Source organism: Crinia signifera, chromosome 4 (assembly GCF_055691185.1).
Source record: "Crinia signifera chromosome 4, ASM5569118v1, whole genome shotgun sequence".
NCBI classification, from domain to species: domain Eukaryota; kingdom Metazoa; phylum Chordata; class Amphibia; order Anura; family Myobatrachidae; genus Crinia; species Crinia signifera.
The window spans coordinates 101,715,160-101,731,429 of NC_139220.1; the positions used below are offsets into that span (position 1 = coordinate 101,715,160).

Here is a 16,270-nt window from a genome sequence, read left to right on the forward strand (position 1 = left end):
AAATATTATTTTAAAAATAATCAAGGAATGGTGTATATTATCCAGACCCTAGTTAGGTGTAGACAAGCAGTGCACTGCACAGATGCACTGCGGGCTCACTGTCACCCACCCCATTTTCCACACTCCTGTCTTGCAAGGTGCATGGAACAGCACCCTGCAGTCAGTAGAGCATCCAGCGGCCCAGACTCCGAAGACTTCTGTAGTTACTTGATGCCGGCTACTCCGTCCCCTGTGCCCCTGTGTCACATGTATAGGAGGTGGGGCCAGCACAGAGACCTGGAGCACTTATTACAGCGCTGATCCAGTCTAGCAGCATCTATCATAAAATGTGCTTAAATATCCTTCTAGCACAGGCATTCCAAACCTTGGTACTCAAGGCTCACTAATGCTGGGTGAACACTGGCCGATATATATATATATATATATATACACAGTATATTCATGAATAGCAGGCACTCTCTCCAATCATAGATTCTTGTGCCGGGGTGCCCTGTCAGAACAACAGCATATAACAGACCCACATGGGACCGGCACTCGGCGGACTTCCTGTTTGTGAGCATTGGTACATTATGCTGTGTGTACGAGCAATCCGCCAACTGCCTGTACACCTGTAGGGTACACACCAGGGCGACCCGCTCACGATGCACATCGTGAGCGGGTCGTCAGTGTCTCGTCCGACCCGCTCACGGTGACGCGGGGGGGCACGACCCGCTCACGATGTGCATAGTGAGCGGTTCCGATCCGATGGCGACCGCACCCGGCTGTATGGTCGTCATTGAGATCCTACCTGCAGCAGGTAGGATCTCAATAACGACCGACCGACCCGCGGGACCACGCATCGGATCGGTCCACACCAGGACAGAAAAGGGCCCAATCACCACACAATCTACATCCAATTGGTCGGAATTGGATCTAGATTGAGGGGATCGGGCCCTAGTCGTCCTGGTGTGTACCCAGCATAACAATCATCTGGAGTTGGCTGACAGTGCAACTGGGCGGGTGCACTACCCAATCAAAAACCAGTAGAAGATAGTTTAGCTTCAATGTCCTGTGTCATCCACACAATATAGCAAATAGTACTGACCTGTACTATTTGCTATATTGTGTGGATGATACAGAAAATTTAAGCTAAAGATACCATGATGTGCACATAGGGATCAGTTCCCAGGTCAGTTACATCATTATTTGAAACCATTTCCTCCCTTCCCTTGATAGAGGTTTTGGATCTTGGAGACCTCAGATTTTAAAGAAACCTTATTTTGCACATAGGGACCAACACCAAGGTCATTGTGGTCCCATTAATCACATACTCTAGGACTCTGAAACATCGGGTGGATCCCATCCATAAAATAGACCAGTGCTGGGAAACTATCTTCTACTGGTTTTCGATTTGTACTTATAGGAGTGGTGCTCCTGGATAGTGACCCAGCAGCGGTTGACAGTGCGCTGTTGAACTGAGACTTTGTTTGAACTGCACTACCCAATCGGTCTTTAGATATTTCTTTAGGTGATATCAGTGTGCCTTGAGGGTCAAGGCTGGGAATGCAGCTGCACACTACACCCAGAGGGCAGTGGCAAACGCAGGATTTTCAGAAGGGGGTTTCCAGAGGGGCGGAGCAAAGCACGGAGATGGACAATTAGGTGACCCAGTATATGCCGGGTCAGTTATGTAGCTTTCACATCACATAAAACATTTTGAAACGTTTTGAAAAACTGTAATTTTAAATGGTATTTTAAACGGGTCTAGTGTTCATATTGCAGCAGATTACCATTTAAAAATACCGTTTAAGTACAATTCACATCACCAGTCAAGCCGTTTAACCTCTGAACACGTTTCTACCCACAGCTTATTTCCTGGTTCAGGGAAGGGACACAAGACAAGGGACAGCCTATCACAGTGCTCTAACCTTTATTTTTTACTAAATACCATTTCAGTGCCATTCAGACAGCACAAAAAACGGCTCTGAATTGGCTTTAAAACGGGTAGGACTCTGCTTTTTAAACGTGTTGAAATACCAGTTAACTTTAAATGGTATTTCAACTATGACACTTTCACACTGCAGCCTTAAACGTTTTAAAAGGCAAAAAAACGGCAATATACCGTTTTAAAAGTGTGATGTGAAAGCTACATTAAAGTATTATAGATAGACCAAATGTATATAAATAATAATAATAATAAAATATATATATATATATACACACACACACACACACACACATTCATACATATATATATATATATATACACATACATACATACATACATATATATACATACATACAGGGGCATCAACAGCCGTGTAGACCCCTGGGCATAGCAATGTATTGGGGCACCTACCGATCCTCCAGCGGTAGGGGAAGCTTTGATGTGCCCCGGGTGGTAGGGGGTATTATATCAACCGCTCAGCATGTAGGATGGATCAGTCATTTCCACTAATTACCCCTTTACTGCACAGATGGTGGGAGATAGGGTGGAAGAAGGGCACATTGGGCTTAATGAAGGGGCCCTGATACATAACTTCCAGGGTGGTAGAGGATGTTTAATATGCAGAGGAGGGGTGTATAGTGGAGTGGGCTTATTATTCATACTTTTCTGGTGGGAGGACAGCTTGCTTGACTGCAGATATCTCCAGTTCCCAGAAATAGATTTCTTAGATTTTAATGGAACTAAAAACTAGAGAATCCCACCTACCAAATGGTATTGGGGACTAGGGGATCAGAGTTCAGGAGGCAGAGCAAATCTGCCAACGAGTATATACACAACTACATACCAGGTGTGTGGAGCTGGAGCAGTAACCAGCTGCTGGAAGGCTGATATCTCTGGTTCTGGGCACAGTAGAGACAAGCTACTCATGTCCCTCAAAGGGGGAGAGTCCCAGCTTTTGGAAAATATCCTCAGAAAAACTCTAAGTCAGGCAGAACCTGAAATATCTGACTGGGAAGAGCAATTAACAGGCTTGGATGGGGACCACTGCTTTGAAGTCAGATATCTCCGGTTCCCAAGGGCCGATTTTTAAAATTCTTGTACCCATGGAAAGAAGGGACCCTTAGCTTTCAGCCTAGGGCCCTTAGACTTGGGGGGGGTTTCTGGGTACTCAGAAACCCCCCCTGCGTGCGCTACTGGAGGGAGAGGAGAGATGAGAGACAGATGGAGTGGCATGATGGTAGGGGGCATGGATGAGTGTGAGACATAGCTAGCATAAGCAGTACAGTGACAAATAGAGGTAAGGTAAGTGTGTTGTTATATACTGAACGGAGGACATAGGGTGGGGTGTATCATACATCGCATTGTGGATGTGAAACATTCTGCCACTTACCATATACAAAGTGACACCAGTGTGTATATTAGTATAATATAGTTATTATAGTTATTAGTATAACTGTGCATCCTATTATAGTTATTAATTGCTATGCAAGTATGCATCCAATAAGAGAGGATGTATTGTATCCAAAATGCATTGACAAAAGGTTGACATGCACTCGTTTAAAATTAAAAATATGTCCACACATGAAAAGGTCTGGATGTGCTTTTTTTGGTATCAATATTGCCATCTGAGCACGTGGACCCACAATTTGTGTATCGCTTTGCTCGCCATGGTTCGGACCACTACCATACCCAATCGTCAGCGAGTTCAACGTGGGTGTTAAATTCTAAAAAAAAAAAAAAAAAAATGATGAAACAATCAAGTCCACCCTTCCATGAAAACACCTTTGCCATGGCAACTTATTGCTTGTGTTAACCTTTTGTCAATGTCGACCCATCATCCGGATACCGATATGACAGCAGCCGAGCATTGGCAGCCTGGGAAGTAGCTGCTACCAGAGCATTGTAAGCGGTAGTGGAGGAGATAAGGGCTCGGGGGTGCAGTGTACGAGCTGCGGCCAGTAGGGGGGGCGCTCCAGCGCGGGGAAGGAAGGAAGCCGCCCGTAGTCATGGCACCGCCTCCCCGCAGGCAGCAGCTCTGGCACGGTCTCCGGCGCTGGGGGAGGCAGTATGGCTGATCCCATCGTTATCTCGGACTCCGAGGACTCGGGAAACGAGCCAGACGGGGCACAGTACCGGGCGGCAGTCTGCAGGCTAGAGCGGAGACGTCCGGGCAGTCTCGGTGCTCAGGTGAGCGGCAGCCGGGGCCCTGCTCCTCCCGGTGTAACCAAAGTGCGTGCAAAGATCGGTGTTCCCGTTACTGCTGCCGGCGCTGTGCTCGGACTCTCCCCCCCCTGCTCCCTCACCCTGCTCTGTGCTGGAATGTTGTGACTCTCCCCAGCTTAACCCCTCATTTCTCCTCTGTGCTGGCACCAGCAGTGTTCTCCTTGTGCTGGGACTCTCCCCTGCTGCCCCCTCACCCTGCTCTGTGCTGGCACCTGCACTGTTGGGACTCTCCCCTGCTTTACCCCTCATCTCTCCTCTGTGCTGGCATCACCAGCAGTGTTCTCTTTGTGCTGGGACTCTTCCCTGCTGCTCCCTCACCCTGTTTGTGCTGGCACTGTCCTGCTCTCTCCTGGCATCTTCAGTGTTGGGACTTTCTCCTGCTTTACCCCTCATCTCTGCTCTGTGCTGGCACCAGCAGTGTTGTTTTTTTATCATTATTATTATTATTATTATTACAATTTTATTTATAAGTCCTTGTGCTGGGACTCTCCACTGCTGCCTCCTCACCCTGCGCTGGCCTGGCACCTGCAGTGTTCTCCTTGTGCTGGGACTCTCTCCTGCTGCCCCCTCAGCCTGCTCTGTGCTGGTACCTTGTGCTGTATCCCTCACCTGCATTACAATGTTATTATCCAGCAGCTGGCCCTCATGCATCAGAACTCTATTTAAAAAAAAAAAAAAAAAAAAGTGAAAAGCGCTTTTTCAGCCCCCAGTTTTTGTCAAAGTTCACTTCTTTTGGCTTGCGATGCATGCTCCCGTGTAGTTCATATTGCAAACCAAAAAAGTATGTGCAGCATGTATTTTTTGTTTTTTTTAGTTGTATTATTTATTTTCGTTTTCCAGTAAATTTCTTGTAGTAAAAAGAACAACATTGTAACTTGATTTATTTAGTTATTTACACATAACTGCCTGTAACATGAATCCTAACTGACATGATACAGGCTGTGTTTGAAAAATAACAGTAAGGCTGGTTTCACACACTCCGGCTCCTGCCGGACGGTGAAATCCCGCACGGCCAGGGAGCCGTGCCGCACACACTAGTTTAACATGGAAGGGATGGCCACAGCCCGGCAGCCGTCCCTTCCAGTGGTGGGATCCGGCTGCAGCCGTGCGGCCGGGTCGTGGCTGTCCCGTGTGAATGGACACAATAGTGTCCATTCACAACTAATGTGTGCGGCACGGCTCCCTGGCCGTGCGGGATTTCACCGTCCGGCAGGAGCCGGAGTGTGTGAAACCGCCCTAAAGGTGCCCACACACGCACCGATCCCGGCGTGCGTTGTGGGCTTAACTAGCACACACAGCATCGCATCGTATGCCTTGTGCATACGATGTGCATGCGATGCGATGCTATGCTAGAAAAAGCTAGTACAAAAAGTATGTGCAGCACATACTTTTTGTACTGTACGATGAGGTGCCGCGGGAGCGCGCACCCCATCGTACAGCATCGCACCGCCGGGATCGGTGCGTGTGTGGGCACCATTAGAATTTGACTGACTGGTACTTTGAGGGTGATTCAGATTGGCCCGCAAAAAAAACCTCCCTCTCTAATGGACATGTGCACCGCAGGCGGGGCAGACGCAACATTCGCAGAGAGAGTCACACCTGGGTGAGTTATTTTGTTTCTGTGCAGAGTAAATACTGGCTGCTTTATTTTTACACTGCAATTTAGATTTCATTTTGAACACACCACACCCAAATGTAACACTCTCTGCACATGCCACACCTGTCCCACCCGCCGTACAGCATGGTTTTGTCCACCAAAGAAGGAGTCTGCCCCTGCAAACCAACCCGAATCACCCCCTTTATCTCCATCCATGTTATCTCTCTCCAAGGCTTTGTACATCTGCCCATAAGTCATTCACGTCATTTTCTGCCACAGTATACTTAACAATCGCTATTACGTACAACATGGGCACACATATACACCAAGGTCCAATTTTTCTCAAAAGGCACTTAGCCTACATGGACTGTATGTTTTAGTAGCGTGGGAAGAAACCCAAGTAAACATTGGGAGCAGTGTCTTAATTATAAATTTTGCTCCCCCCTGCCAAAAAGTTTGGCAGTGAATTTGATAGTGAAAAGAGAAACTGTACTTGAGAGCAGCAAGCTCTGTGTTATTATCATGAGGTCTTTACTGTGAAGTCTGTTTATTATTTATTAGCAGTTATTTATATAGCGCACACAAATTATGCCATGCTTTACAGGAATAGAACTTTCGCAACAGTCCATGTCCAAGTGGAGCTAACAATCTACATTCCCTAAAGCTCCGTACACACAGAGCAATATATTGCTGAGTGTCCCGTTTTCATTAGCGACCAGAGATAAAAAGGAGACTCTCTACCGGGGTAAACAACTGATCGCAGGAGCATGCTCCTGCGACCAGCGACCACCCCGGGGCTGGTCGCGGGAGTGCGCTCCTGACGACAGTCACCCCACACACACAGGTATATGGTCGCTTAGCGATCATATCCCCAGCAATATATGCCAGAATCGCCCCGTGTGTACGGGGCTTAACACACACATACATATTCATTCTAGGGTTAATTTATGTTGGGAGAAAATTAACCTACCAGTATATTTTTGGCGTGTGGGTGGAAACCGGTTTACCTGGATGAAACTCACTGACCAAACCCAGGATTAGATCCCGGCACCTGCTCTTTCACATTAAACCTGGGTTGCCTTTTTAGAACCCAAGTCGGAATTTCTGGGTTAGTCAACCCGGGTTATAAACTGTGGGGCTTTACACTGCAGCTCGACTTAAGTCATAAGCACCATTGTGATTTGTGTGCCACTTATGGAAGGGTACATAATAAAATAACCTTTTAAAGAAGATTTTCAACTGCACTGTAACAATTATATGATCTAGTGCATTAAAGTCGCTGCACTAGTGTAGCCCACTAGAAATTATGTTACGCTCCCTGCACACCACTAACAGTAAAAAAGGAGAAGCAAAATGTAAATTAGATGCTGAGAAGCAGGTAATAGCCTATCTGCTCATTATAAGTGTACCGCAAACTTTACAAATACAATAGAGAATGCAGAAAAGGTATGATCAGTCAGAAAAGTGCTAATAAAAAAAATTACTACCCTGAGAATGGGGCTATAACCAGGTTTTCAGTCGAGGCCTTTTCATGGTAATACAAGAGTAAAAAAATGTGACTTAAGGCCCTTACGCACTGGGTGACTTTTAGCTGAAAGTCGCTCAAAACAGCATGGTTGAGCGGCTTTCAGCTCAAAGCCGCCCAGTGTGTATGCCCCTGCGCGCTCCCGCATAATCTCTGGGAAAGCCATTCATCTGCTGGTATCACCAGCAGATGAGCGGCTTTGAGGACGGCTTTTAGCTCTGAGCTATGCAAAGCCATCCTCCCCCCGCTGTCGGCGCTAGGCAGGGGGAAACCGGCTCAGTGTGTATGTGCTGAGCGGCTTTCCCCCCAGCGATGAAAACGTTCATTGCTGTGTACACACGCTGGGCAAAAACAGTTCTCAAGGAAAAAAACAAAATGGTGCTGAAACAGGAAGTGGCTTTGCATCAAAATAGTGTTCTCCTTCATTCACAATGTATGGTACATAGATAACCAGCAAATTTCTCAATGTTTATAACTTCAATCAGCATTATACAATGGACTAAAGACATTCTATAAAAAGCATTATAATGGAAACAGTATGGTTATTATACTGTATATATATAAACAGAAATATATACATACATAATAATGAAAAACATAATATTAGAGAAATTAGCAAACAAATAAAATTGGGCTGTAAAAAAACATTCCGAAGAAAATTCTGTTAATATTCTGCATGTAGACTTGTGTATATTCCTTTATCTTGATAATTCCAACAAAGAAAGAATATAAAAATTCCAGAATAATGTAACTATCAGAAAAAAAGACAAATTAATGATTAGAAGAACCATTTCCATTCAAAGTTGCAATTCAAGCTGGAAGATTTTACATGAATGGATAAGGTTCATTTCTGTTTTCGCAAGTCTGCTTGCTGAATTCCTATGTCTTAACTGTAAACTGAATAAAGTAACAAATGTTTCCTTTTTCAGGACAGTTGATATGACTCTCCATTGTTTACCATTTTATGTTAGTGTTCTTTTCCTTTCAGTTAGTTAAATTCATTCTAGATAGATGTAAAATGCACAAATTTCTACTCCATTGTGGTTAATTACACAAAGTACTGTATGTATTGTATAATATAAAGAGTCACCAATTTACACAATGCTTCACTTGTTTATTATAAGTTATTATTTAGTATCTTGTAGACCAATATAATTGAAAGCAACATTCCCATCAGTACTTTTTAACATGTCTTTAAAATAGTATGATGGAGCTGTACGCAGTGTCACAATAATTATTGCTGGCAGGTATAGAGTTGATTTTGTTTATATATAATCCCCTTTGGTCCTCCATTAGGTCTACCACTATTGTTCGACAGTCAAAAGGTCAACACATAAAAAAGAGGACATGGTCTAAAGGTCGACACAAGAAATAGGTTGACATGTTTCCATAGTTAACTATCCACTTGGACATAGAGGGAGCTATTTAACAGTGTGCTGAGTGTAGCGAGCTACCGTGCCCGAAGCACGGTGGGTGAGTGAAGCGGTACACTTATACGGTGTCCATGTCAACTTATGTTGACATAGACACCAAAGAAACATGAAAAACACACGTCAGCCTTTTTCATGCCAACCTTTTTCCATGTCAACCTATTGCTTGTGTCATCCTTTCTCCTGTGTCAACCTTTTGCCATTCGACCTATTGACTATCGACCTAATTACTCTCATTCCTATACACATACCCTCCTATGCGGTAACGTCTGATATAGAGTATATTATATTACACTGCTATTTTTTGGGAGTGATGCTTTATCTGAAGCCGTATTTGAACTGCGGCAACTTCCTCTCTAATGCATGTCAAGTGATTGGCCACGGCTAGTGTTCATTCTAGCACCCGCTATCTTTAAAAACCCATGCAGTTCCTCTTCCCTGCCTGGGGTGTTGCTGTCTGCTGTAGTGTTCAAGCACAGTGTGGCCTGTATATCAGCATTGATATGCAAACCAAACCTGTGCTAGAAACACCACAGCAGACAGTGACACCCCAGGCAGGGAAGAGGAACTGCATGGATCTTCAAAGATGGCGGGTGCTAGAATGAACACTAGCCACGGCACTGTTCTTTTTTCTAGAGTGAGACTTGTTCTACTGCCGTAGTACCATGCTTCCGTCACCACACCATAGGGAAAAACTATAGGTTTTATATTTCACCAAAATTAGGAATAGGTTTTAGATAATCTAAATCAGGCATGTCCAACACTGGCCCTCCAGATGTTGCGAAACTACACATCCCAGCATGCTTTGCCACAGTTTTGCTATTAGAGAATGCTAAAACTATTGCAAAGCATGCTGGGATGTGTAGTTTAAAAACATCTGGATGGCCAACGTTGGACATGCCTGATCTAAATAATGTTTTAGGATTTCTAGTGCACCCACACTATTACTTTTCTAAAGTTGGTGTTATTGATCTTGATAAAAAGTAAGTGTTAGCACCTTTAACAGGACAAAGAATGGAATAATAATTCCTTTAAAGCAGGCATTCCCAACCACGGTCCTCAAGGCACACCAACAGTGCAGGTTTTGTAGAGATCCAGGCTTGAGCACAGGTGACTTAATTAGTATCTGAGGGATTCTCATTAAACCATCTGTGCTGAGGCCTGGATATCACTAAAACCTGCACTGTTGGTGTGCCTTGAGGACCGTGGTTGGGAATGCCTGATTTAAAGTAAATATAAGATTAAAAAGATCCTATATCAATCATCTATGAGTCTCCGAAGCTCTGCCATCTGCTGGCAGAAAGTGAAACTACATCTCTTTCTCACACATGCACAAACACAGAAGGTGGCAGACTAGCTTTCGAAGCTTTTGCTTTGAGCGGGCTTACTAGTATATAATAATATTTAACTGGTGCAGGACTACCCGTGTGTGACAAAATGTAATCCATGTGTATGTTTATTTTATTTTTTCTCTTTTTAGGACTTTGTGGATTTGACCGCATTTGATGACCGTGTAATAGATTTGACTGCTAGTGAGGACATAAGATTTGAATGCAAGCAGTTGTCACCATCAGAATCCATAAGCACCAGCAGTTGTCTCCTCACAGATGGACAGTCCGACTCGGAAAGTAGCAACAATGAATCTTGGTTATCTGGGGACCTCAGACTTTTAAATGATGAGATCCCTGATTGTGGAGACAAGTCTGCTGAATGCAGCTGGAGGACTACATATAAGCACCAGAGCATTTCAGATTGTGCAAGTGACGTTCTGATAAAACAAGAGGACGCTCGTTGTAAAAATGAGGATCTTGCATTTCAAACGATTATGAATGGTCCCTTGACAAATTGTTCTACTTTACAAAGTTGGCCGCCTGAAGCCACCTGCACTGTGTATTTACCGGACAATGTACAGTCACAGCCTGTGGCAAGTTCTGCATCCACCCAAACTGTGGTAAATGAAATGGACAGTAACAAAGACCCTGATACACAAGCAGTGCAACTCAACACTGCCCTTCTGTACAAACTTAGGTACTTCAGGAAACCTCCAGTCAATCACTTCTTTTTCAATACTTTTAAACATGATAAGGTAACAGAATGACACTTTCAATCTTGTAAAACTGGCAGGCTGAGAAAATGCATGTGGTGGTAATCTCCTATATGTCACCAGAAACCAGATTTATAGGGGATACATACACAAGATTTCCTTCTAGGGCTTCCTCATGTTTGGTATGGTCTAATCCAGTGTTTTTCAACCAATGTGTTCAGAGATGCCTTATTAATTTTAGGCTGCAGTGGTCTTTTCCTGCTCCTGTATGTGTATCCTAGACATAAGTATAAGACCGCTTCTCTCTGATGTAAGTGGGTCCGGATCTGTCCGCTGGTAGAGAGAGACAGGCTGCAATCCTGATGCTGCTGTGCTGGCATACAGCAGGGGGAGCTAGCTGCAGAGGCAGTGTGCAGCTCCTCCCAGGCTGTGCTCCATGTGGCTGGGGTGATCATGCAGGGATGTTCAGAAGCCAATGAGGTAGGTGTAATATGCCTCAGGCTTCAGTTATTATTTTGGCAGGATGAGGCACTTGCTTTATTGATGTTTGATAGAAAAGGGAGGGTGTGTGTTCATGCTATGTGTGTGTCTGTAAGTATACATGCTAAATGTGTGTGTGTGTGTGTGTGTGTGTGTGTGTAAAGTATGTATGCTCTGTGTATGTGTTTGTCTGCAGTGTGTATGTATATGTTTTGTAATATGCAGTGTAAGTACAGTATGTATGCTGTATGTATACGTACAAAAGTGTGCGTGAGAAAAATGATCAGAAACCCCCTCAGCAAAATCCTACATTTGCCCCTGGCTTATCACCAATTGTTTGGGGCAGCTACAATGTGTCTGTGTCCTTGTTGTTCTGGTTCAAGGGCTTGTTGCTGGGGACATGCTAATGGATTGTCAGGATTTACATAAGACAGGTCACAGGTACAGTAGGAAGGAGACGTGCTGCTCCGGTGCTATGCTGTCTGCTCTAGCTCCCTAGGAGCACATGATGGCAGCTGGGCAGTGACTCATATGGTGATCACATGATGGCATTTTTAACTCTACACTCTGGGACACTATGAATTGGAAACAATTGTCATTAACATATTGTCTCTCCTGTGCTCATCTGGGAGCCAGAGTGATTGTTTTTCTTTGGTGAGGAATCAATGTCTGTGTGTTTTTCCCTGTGGGTGACTGACGGTGGACCTTGGCAATTTTACAATTTGCTTGGTGTGCCGCAATTTAAGAAAGGTTGAAAATCACAGGTCTAATTGGTATAATCACCAAACATTTTCTACTTGTCCTATAACTGTTGCCCATTTACACTTAGCAACAATCCAGATGGCCTTAGAGAGCATGTGACAGTTTGTATGTTGGTAGTATTTGCTCGGGCCATTCTATTTCTAGGTTTAGTTTACAGTAACTGTTAGAATTCTGTAACTTTCACACAGTATTGCACTTTGCATTTTTCCTTGTAACAGAAACGGCCTTCAATGCCAATCCCTTTAAGTCGTATGAGCATCGTGAACAACACAAAGGATGAAAGCTTCCATCAAGGCACATTGCACTTCTTGAATGAGTTTGTATCTGCATATTATTACCCGCCTAAGGATATTATCAGTCATGTCATCAACACTATTCTACTTTGTGGGGAGGAACAAGCAATTGAGCATGAAGCTTACATGATCCTGATGAAAGTGCAAAAGTAAGTAAAGCCACTGGACCGCCAGACCGGTCACTTGGTTTTAAATGAAACTGGTCATTAAGGAATTCTACATTGTGCTAGCTCAACAGAAAAAGCTTCCCCTGCATCACATAAGGACAAAAGATATTTGCAACACTATCCTCAGATACCAACTTACATGCACCAAAAGGGCCTGTTTTAGATGGCCGCGTCTGCAGTCTGTCTTGCTGCTTATGGTAACAGGCAGTGCTATTTTTCAGCAGGAACCAGCAGGAACTCAGTTCCTGAACCTCTAATTGAATATGACATCATCAGGAACTGAAAATGTACTTTTCATAAGATAAGTTTTATTTTAAAGTCACCTGCGAGTGCCTTTGTTTCTAAATACATTATATACATCTATCTCTCCCTCCCTCTCTCTATTATATGTTTTTTTTTTATTTAATTGATCCACCCGCAGACCTGGAGTTCCTGAACCTATTTTTCCAGAAAAATAGTACTGCTAACAGGGCATATACAGTACGTGCATCTTAGTCTCTCTAGGGTTAATCAAGAGTTAGCGCAGAGGTCCTTCGCATCTCCACCTGCGAATAAATGGAAACCGTTGGGCAACAATGGTGCATTCACACTTTAGCTAAGTTGGTTGCATGGAAATGCAATTGCATTAATAATGGGGGAAATGAGCTGTAATAAATTACTGTAGTTAATGGTTCTCCTGAGGGCTATCCAATTAGTCAAGAAAGCCAGCAGCATCTGTGCTCTTTCCCCATCGGTCCTATGGCAGGAAAAGGAAATCACTGACAAATGACCGGTTTTTATGGCCATTATTGGCAGATTCAGGGGGGGGGACACCTGGGCACGTGCCCCCCCTGTCACCAGAGCTTTCCAAAGAGCCCAGCCCCGTGTCACTAGCCCCCGGGAACCGGAGATATCGCCTGGCAAATCTGTAACGTTTTTCCCCATAGGATAATATGGGACCCGTTAATTCTGACCCCCACCCGGTTCCGATGGCTGCCAGTTCCCTCCCTGGCATCACAGAAGCTTGTGGTTGATCTCATTCAATTCCAAATCGCTGGGCCCTCAATATGATACCAGGCTGGTTCATATCGGTTCCAGAGATATTGCGTGTAAACCGATTTTTTTTATTTTTGAAATGTAATTTCATGGCTGTTCATGTTCTTTGAGGGCAGATTATTCTGGAATCAAACGTTCCAGTTTCACTGGACCAAAATCATTCAAAGCCCACTCAAAAGTTCTTCAATATGATACTTGTCTCATGTAAATGGGTCAGTTGGTTCCGAAAATATAGCTGGTTAAATTAGATAACTGGTTAAAGGGGAGGAGGGGTGGTTTTCTCTCCCCCTCACACCAGAAAATGCAGGGACTAGGCTGGCGTAAACGGGGCCAACCTGGGAATGCATTTTCTGGTGTGAGAGGGGTATTATTTCAAATAGCCGGGACCTGCAGTGCTCTGAATACAGCCAGGCTCTGCCACTGTCAGTGGCTATCACTTCTGCCTGGCGGCGGCTGTCCCCCATTTCCCGCGAGCATGTAATCCCACACGGCAATGAGCATGTAATCCCACATGGCAATGAGCATGGAACCCTTGGCAATGAGCATGTAGATAAGCAGCACTTATGTAGCATATTTTTTATTGGCATTATGGTGTTTGGCATAATACATAATGGACATTATGATGTGTTTCTTAACGTGTAATGGACATTATGGTGTAAATGTTTAATGCGCGCCTTTGGCGGACAATGTCCCTGTTTATGAAGCGTTTTGTGAATTTTGGCTTAATCTGTGTGGCATTATGTGAATTTTGGCTTAATCTGTGGCATTATGTGAATTTTGGCTTAATCTGTGGCATTATGTGAATTTTGGCTCAATCCATGTGGCATTATGTGAATTTTGGCTCAATCCATGTGGCATTAAGTGAATTTTAGCTCAATCCGTGTGGCATTATGTGAATTTTGGCTCAATCCTTGTGGCATTATGTGTATTTTGACACAATCCATGTGGTATTATGTGAATTTTGGCTCATTCCATTTGGCATAATGTGTAATGGGCAAGTATAATGGAGTCTAGTCAGTGGCGTAACTATAGCCCCGCAGCCCCCGCCATGGCGGGGAGGCGCTGTGTAACTGTGGGCGCCGGTCTGCGCTGTGGGGCTATGTTACTATTCACTGTGTGTGGCTGACCAGGACGTGTGGGCAGACAGCGCGGCTCCCCCTAGCCCTCCCCTCCGCCCTCCCTCGTAGAGTTAATCAGAAACCTTACCCCTCCTCATGCCGCCGCATTCTCACAGCGCAGATCTCCTACAGGCTCCGGACCGTCTCCTCCTGTCGTACAGTGCTATTGAAAACTGCCCCTCACAAAATGGCTGCCCCCATATAGCAGACAATTTTTTGTAGGGATGCTAGAGGAGGCGGCGGCAGCTTCCTTTAGCATCCTTAAAAACTGTCTGCTATTAGGGGGCAGCCATTTTGTGATGTAACATTTCATTAGCAATGTACGTCAGGAGGAGACGGTCTGGAGCCTAGAGGAGATTTGCGCAGAGGGAATGCAGCGGGGTAAGGGGGAGGGGGGCTGTGTTGGAAGGGCTAGGGGGCGGGGGGAGGCGCCTCCTATAACGGCGGGGGGGGGGGGAACCTAGTTACGCCACTGAGTCTAGTATTTTGTTGTATAATGTGTAGAAGTTGTATATGGTGTGGTACACTACACTCAAGGACACGCCCCCTGTTGAGTGGCCACACCCCATTTTCTGGAGCGCACCTTCAGCGCGCACAACTACATCCTTCACTTTTGTCACCATGGTGGGCCTGCGTACTTTAAATGCCAGGGCCTATTTTTAATCCCATTCCCACCCTCTCTATGCCGCTCTCTTAGCATGTACACTGACACCACTAACACCGCCCCTCCCCCACCCAAACCCTCTTTTATCATGGTGCCCCCCCTGTCATTTTATCCTGGATCCGCCCCTGATGGCCATGATCACGAATACACATGGATCCAGGAATTTATACCAGATCCTGTGTGTGGCCTCCTAAATACAAGTCAGTTTCACACAGAAAAATCTGTTGGAATTGAATAGACCGATTTTAAACCATTGGGCAAACTAAAATGTGCTTACAGGCACTGAATCAGACTGGTAAAAGTGAGGAATTAAGTCATTTTAGTGAAGCTGTTCCCTGCTTATTTTTTCCAGGCTACACCCAGCTACCTCGGATACAGTGGCCTGGGATTGGAAGCTGTTCTCAGAGGTGATGGAGAAGAAGGTATTCACTGAGGTGGGTAACAAGGAGGGATCTTTGGCACACCTGTTGTTTAATATCCTGTTCTTTAATGTCCAATATCCTTGGAAAATGTAAGACCTTATTAGAAGCATAGACACTGGCTAAAGTAGATATAGTCTATTAAGATAGAGCAAAAACCTATTGTGGCCAATTCATAGTTGTGCACAAAGTTAATGCACTCTCACTGTGCATGGAACTATAGGCTACTGATAACCTGTATGCAGAGTTGTAGGATCTATGTGACCATGTGGTCCCTATCCATCTCCTTGTAAGAATAGCAGTTCTCATCAGCGCATATTCGCATCACTCTTATACCAGGTGTAGGAGATTCATCAGCATCCAGGTGGATCACTGTATAAATAACTAGGCCCACAACTACAAAGGCCCAGCTTCACATAACCTATCCTTCATGTGAATGCCCTATTGCCTCCCAGTTACTTCAGAAGTGGCAATGTGACAAGAGTTGTGTAACACTGTGTAATTGCTACTTATAGAGATTTTGCTTTCCCTGTCTCAGGCAGTGAAAACAAAAGCCCCAAAAGCAGCGACTGCCCGTAAAAAAAAA

At 44.7% G+C, this 16,270-nt stretch overlaps 1 protein-coding gene across 8 annotated transcripts in view; it reads left to right on the forward strand.

The window, feature by feature from the left end:
- Window positions 1-3,862: 3,862 nt before the first annotated feature.
- SIMC1 (SUMO interacting motifs containing 1) overlaps window positions 3,863-16,270 on the forward strand; it is a 32,583-nt gene continuing 20,175 nt past the window's right edge. For 4 of the 8 annotated variants that reach the window (XR_014473383.1, XR_014473384.1, XR_014473385.1 and 1 more), the window contains exons 1-4: window positions 3,863-4,156; window positions 10,183-10,788; window positions 12,207-12,430; window positions 15,618-15,699. Coding sequence is in view for 4 of the 8 variants with exons in the window: in XM_083182062.1 (XP_083038188.1) it covers window positions 3,995-4,156; window positions 10,183-10,788; window positions 12,207-12,430; window positions 15,618-15,699 (1,074 nt within the window). In the remaining 4 variants the exon portion in view is untranslated. Of the gene's footprint in view, window positions 4,157-5,641; window positions 5,754-10,182; window positions 10,789-12,206; window positions 12,431-15,617; window positions 15,700-16,270 lie in introns of those variants that run through there. The other 4 variants (XR_014473386.1, XM_083182060.1, XM_083182061.1 and 1 more) reach the window with 4 other exon arrangements.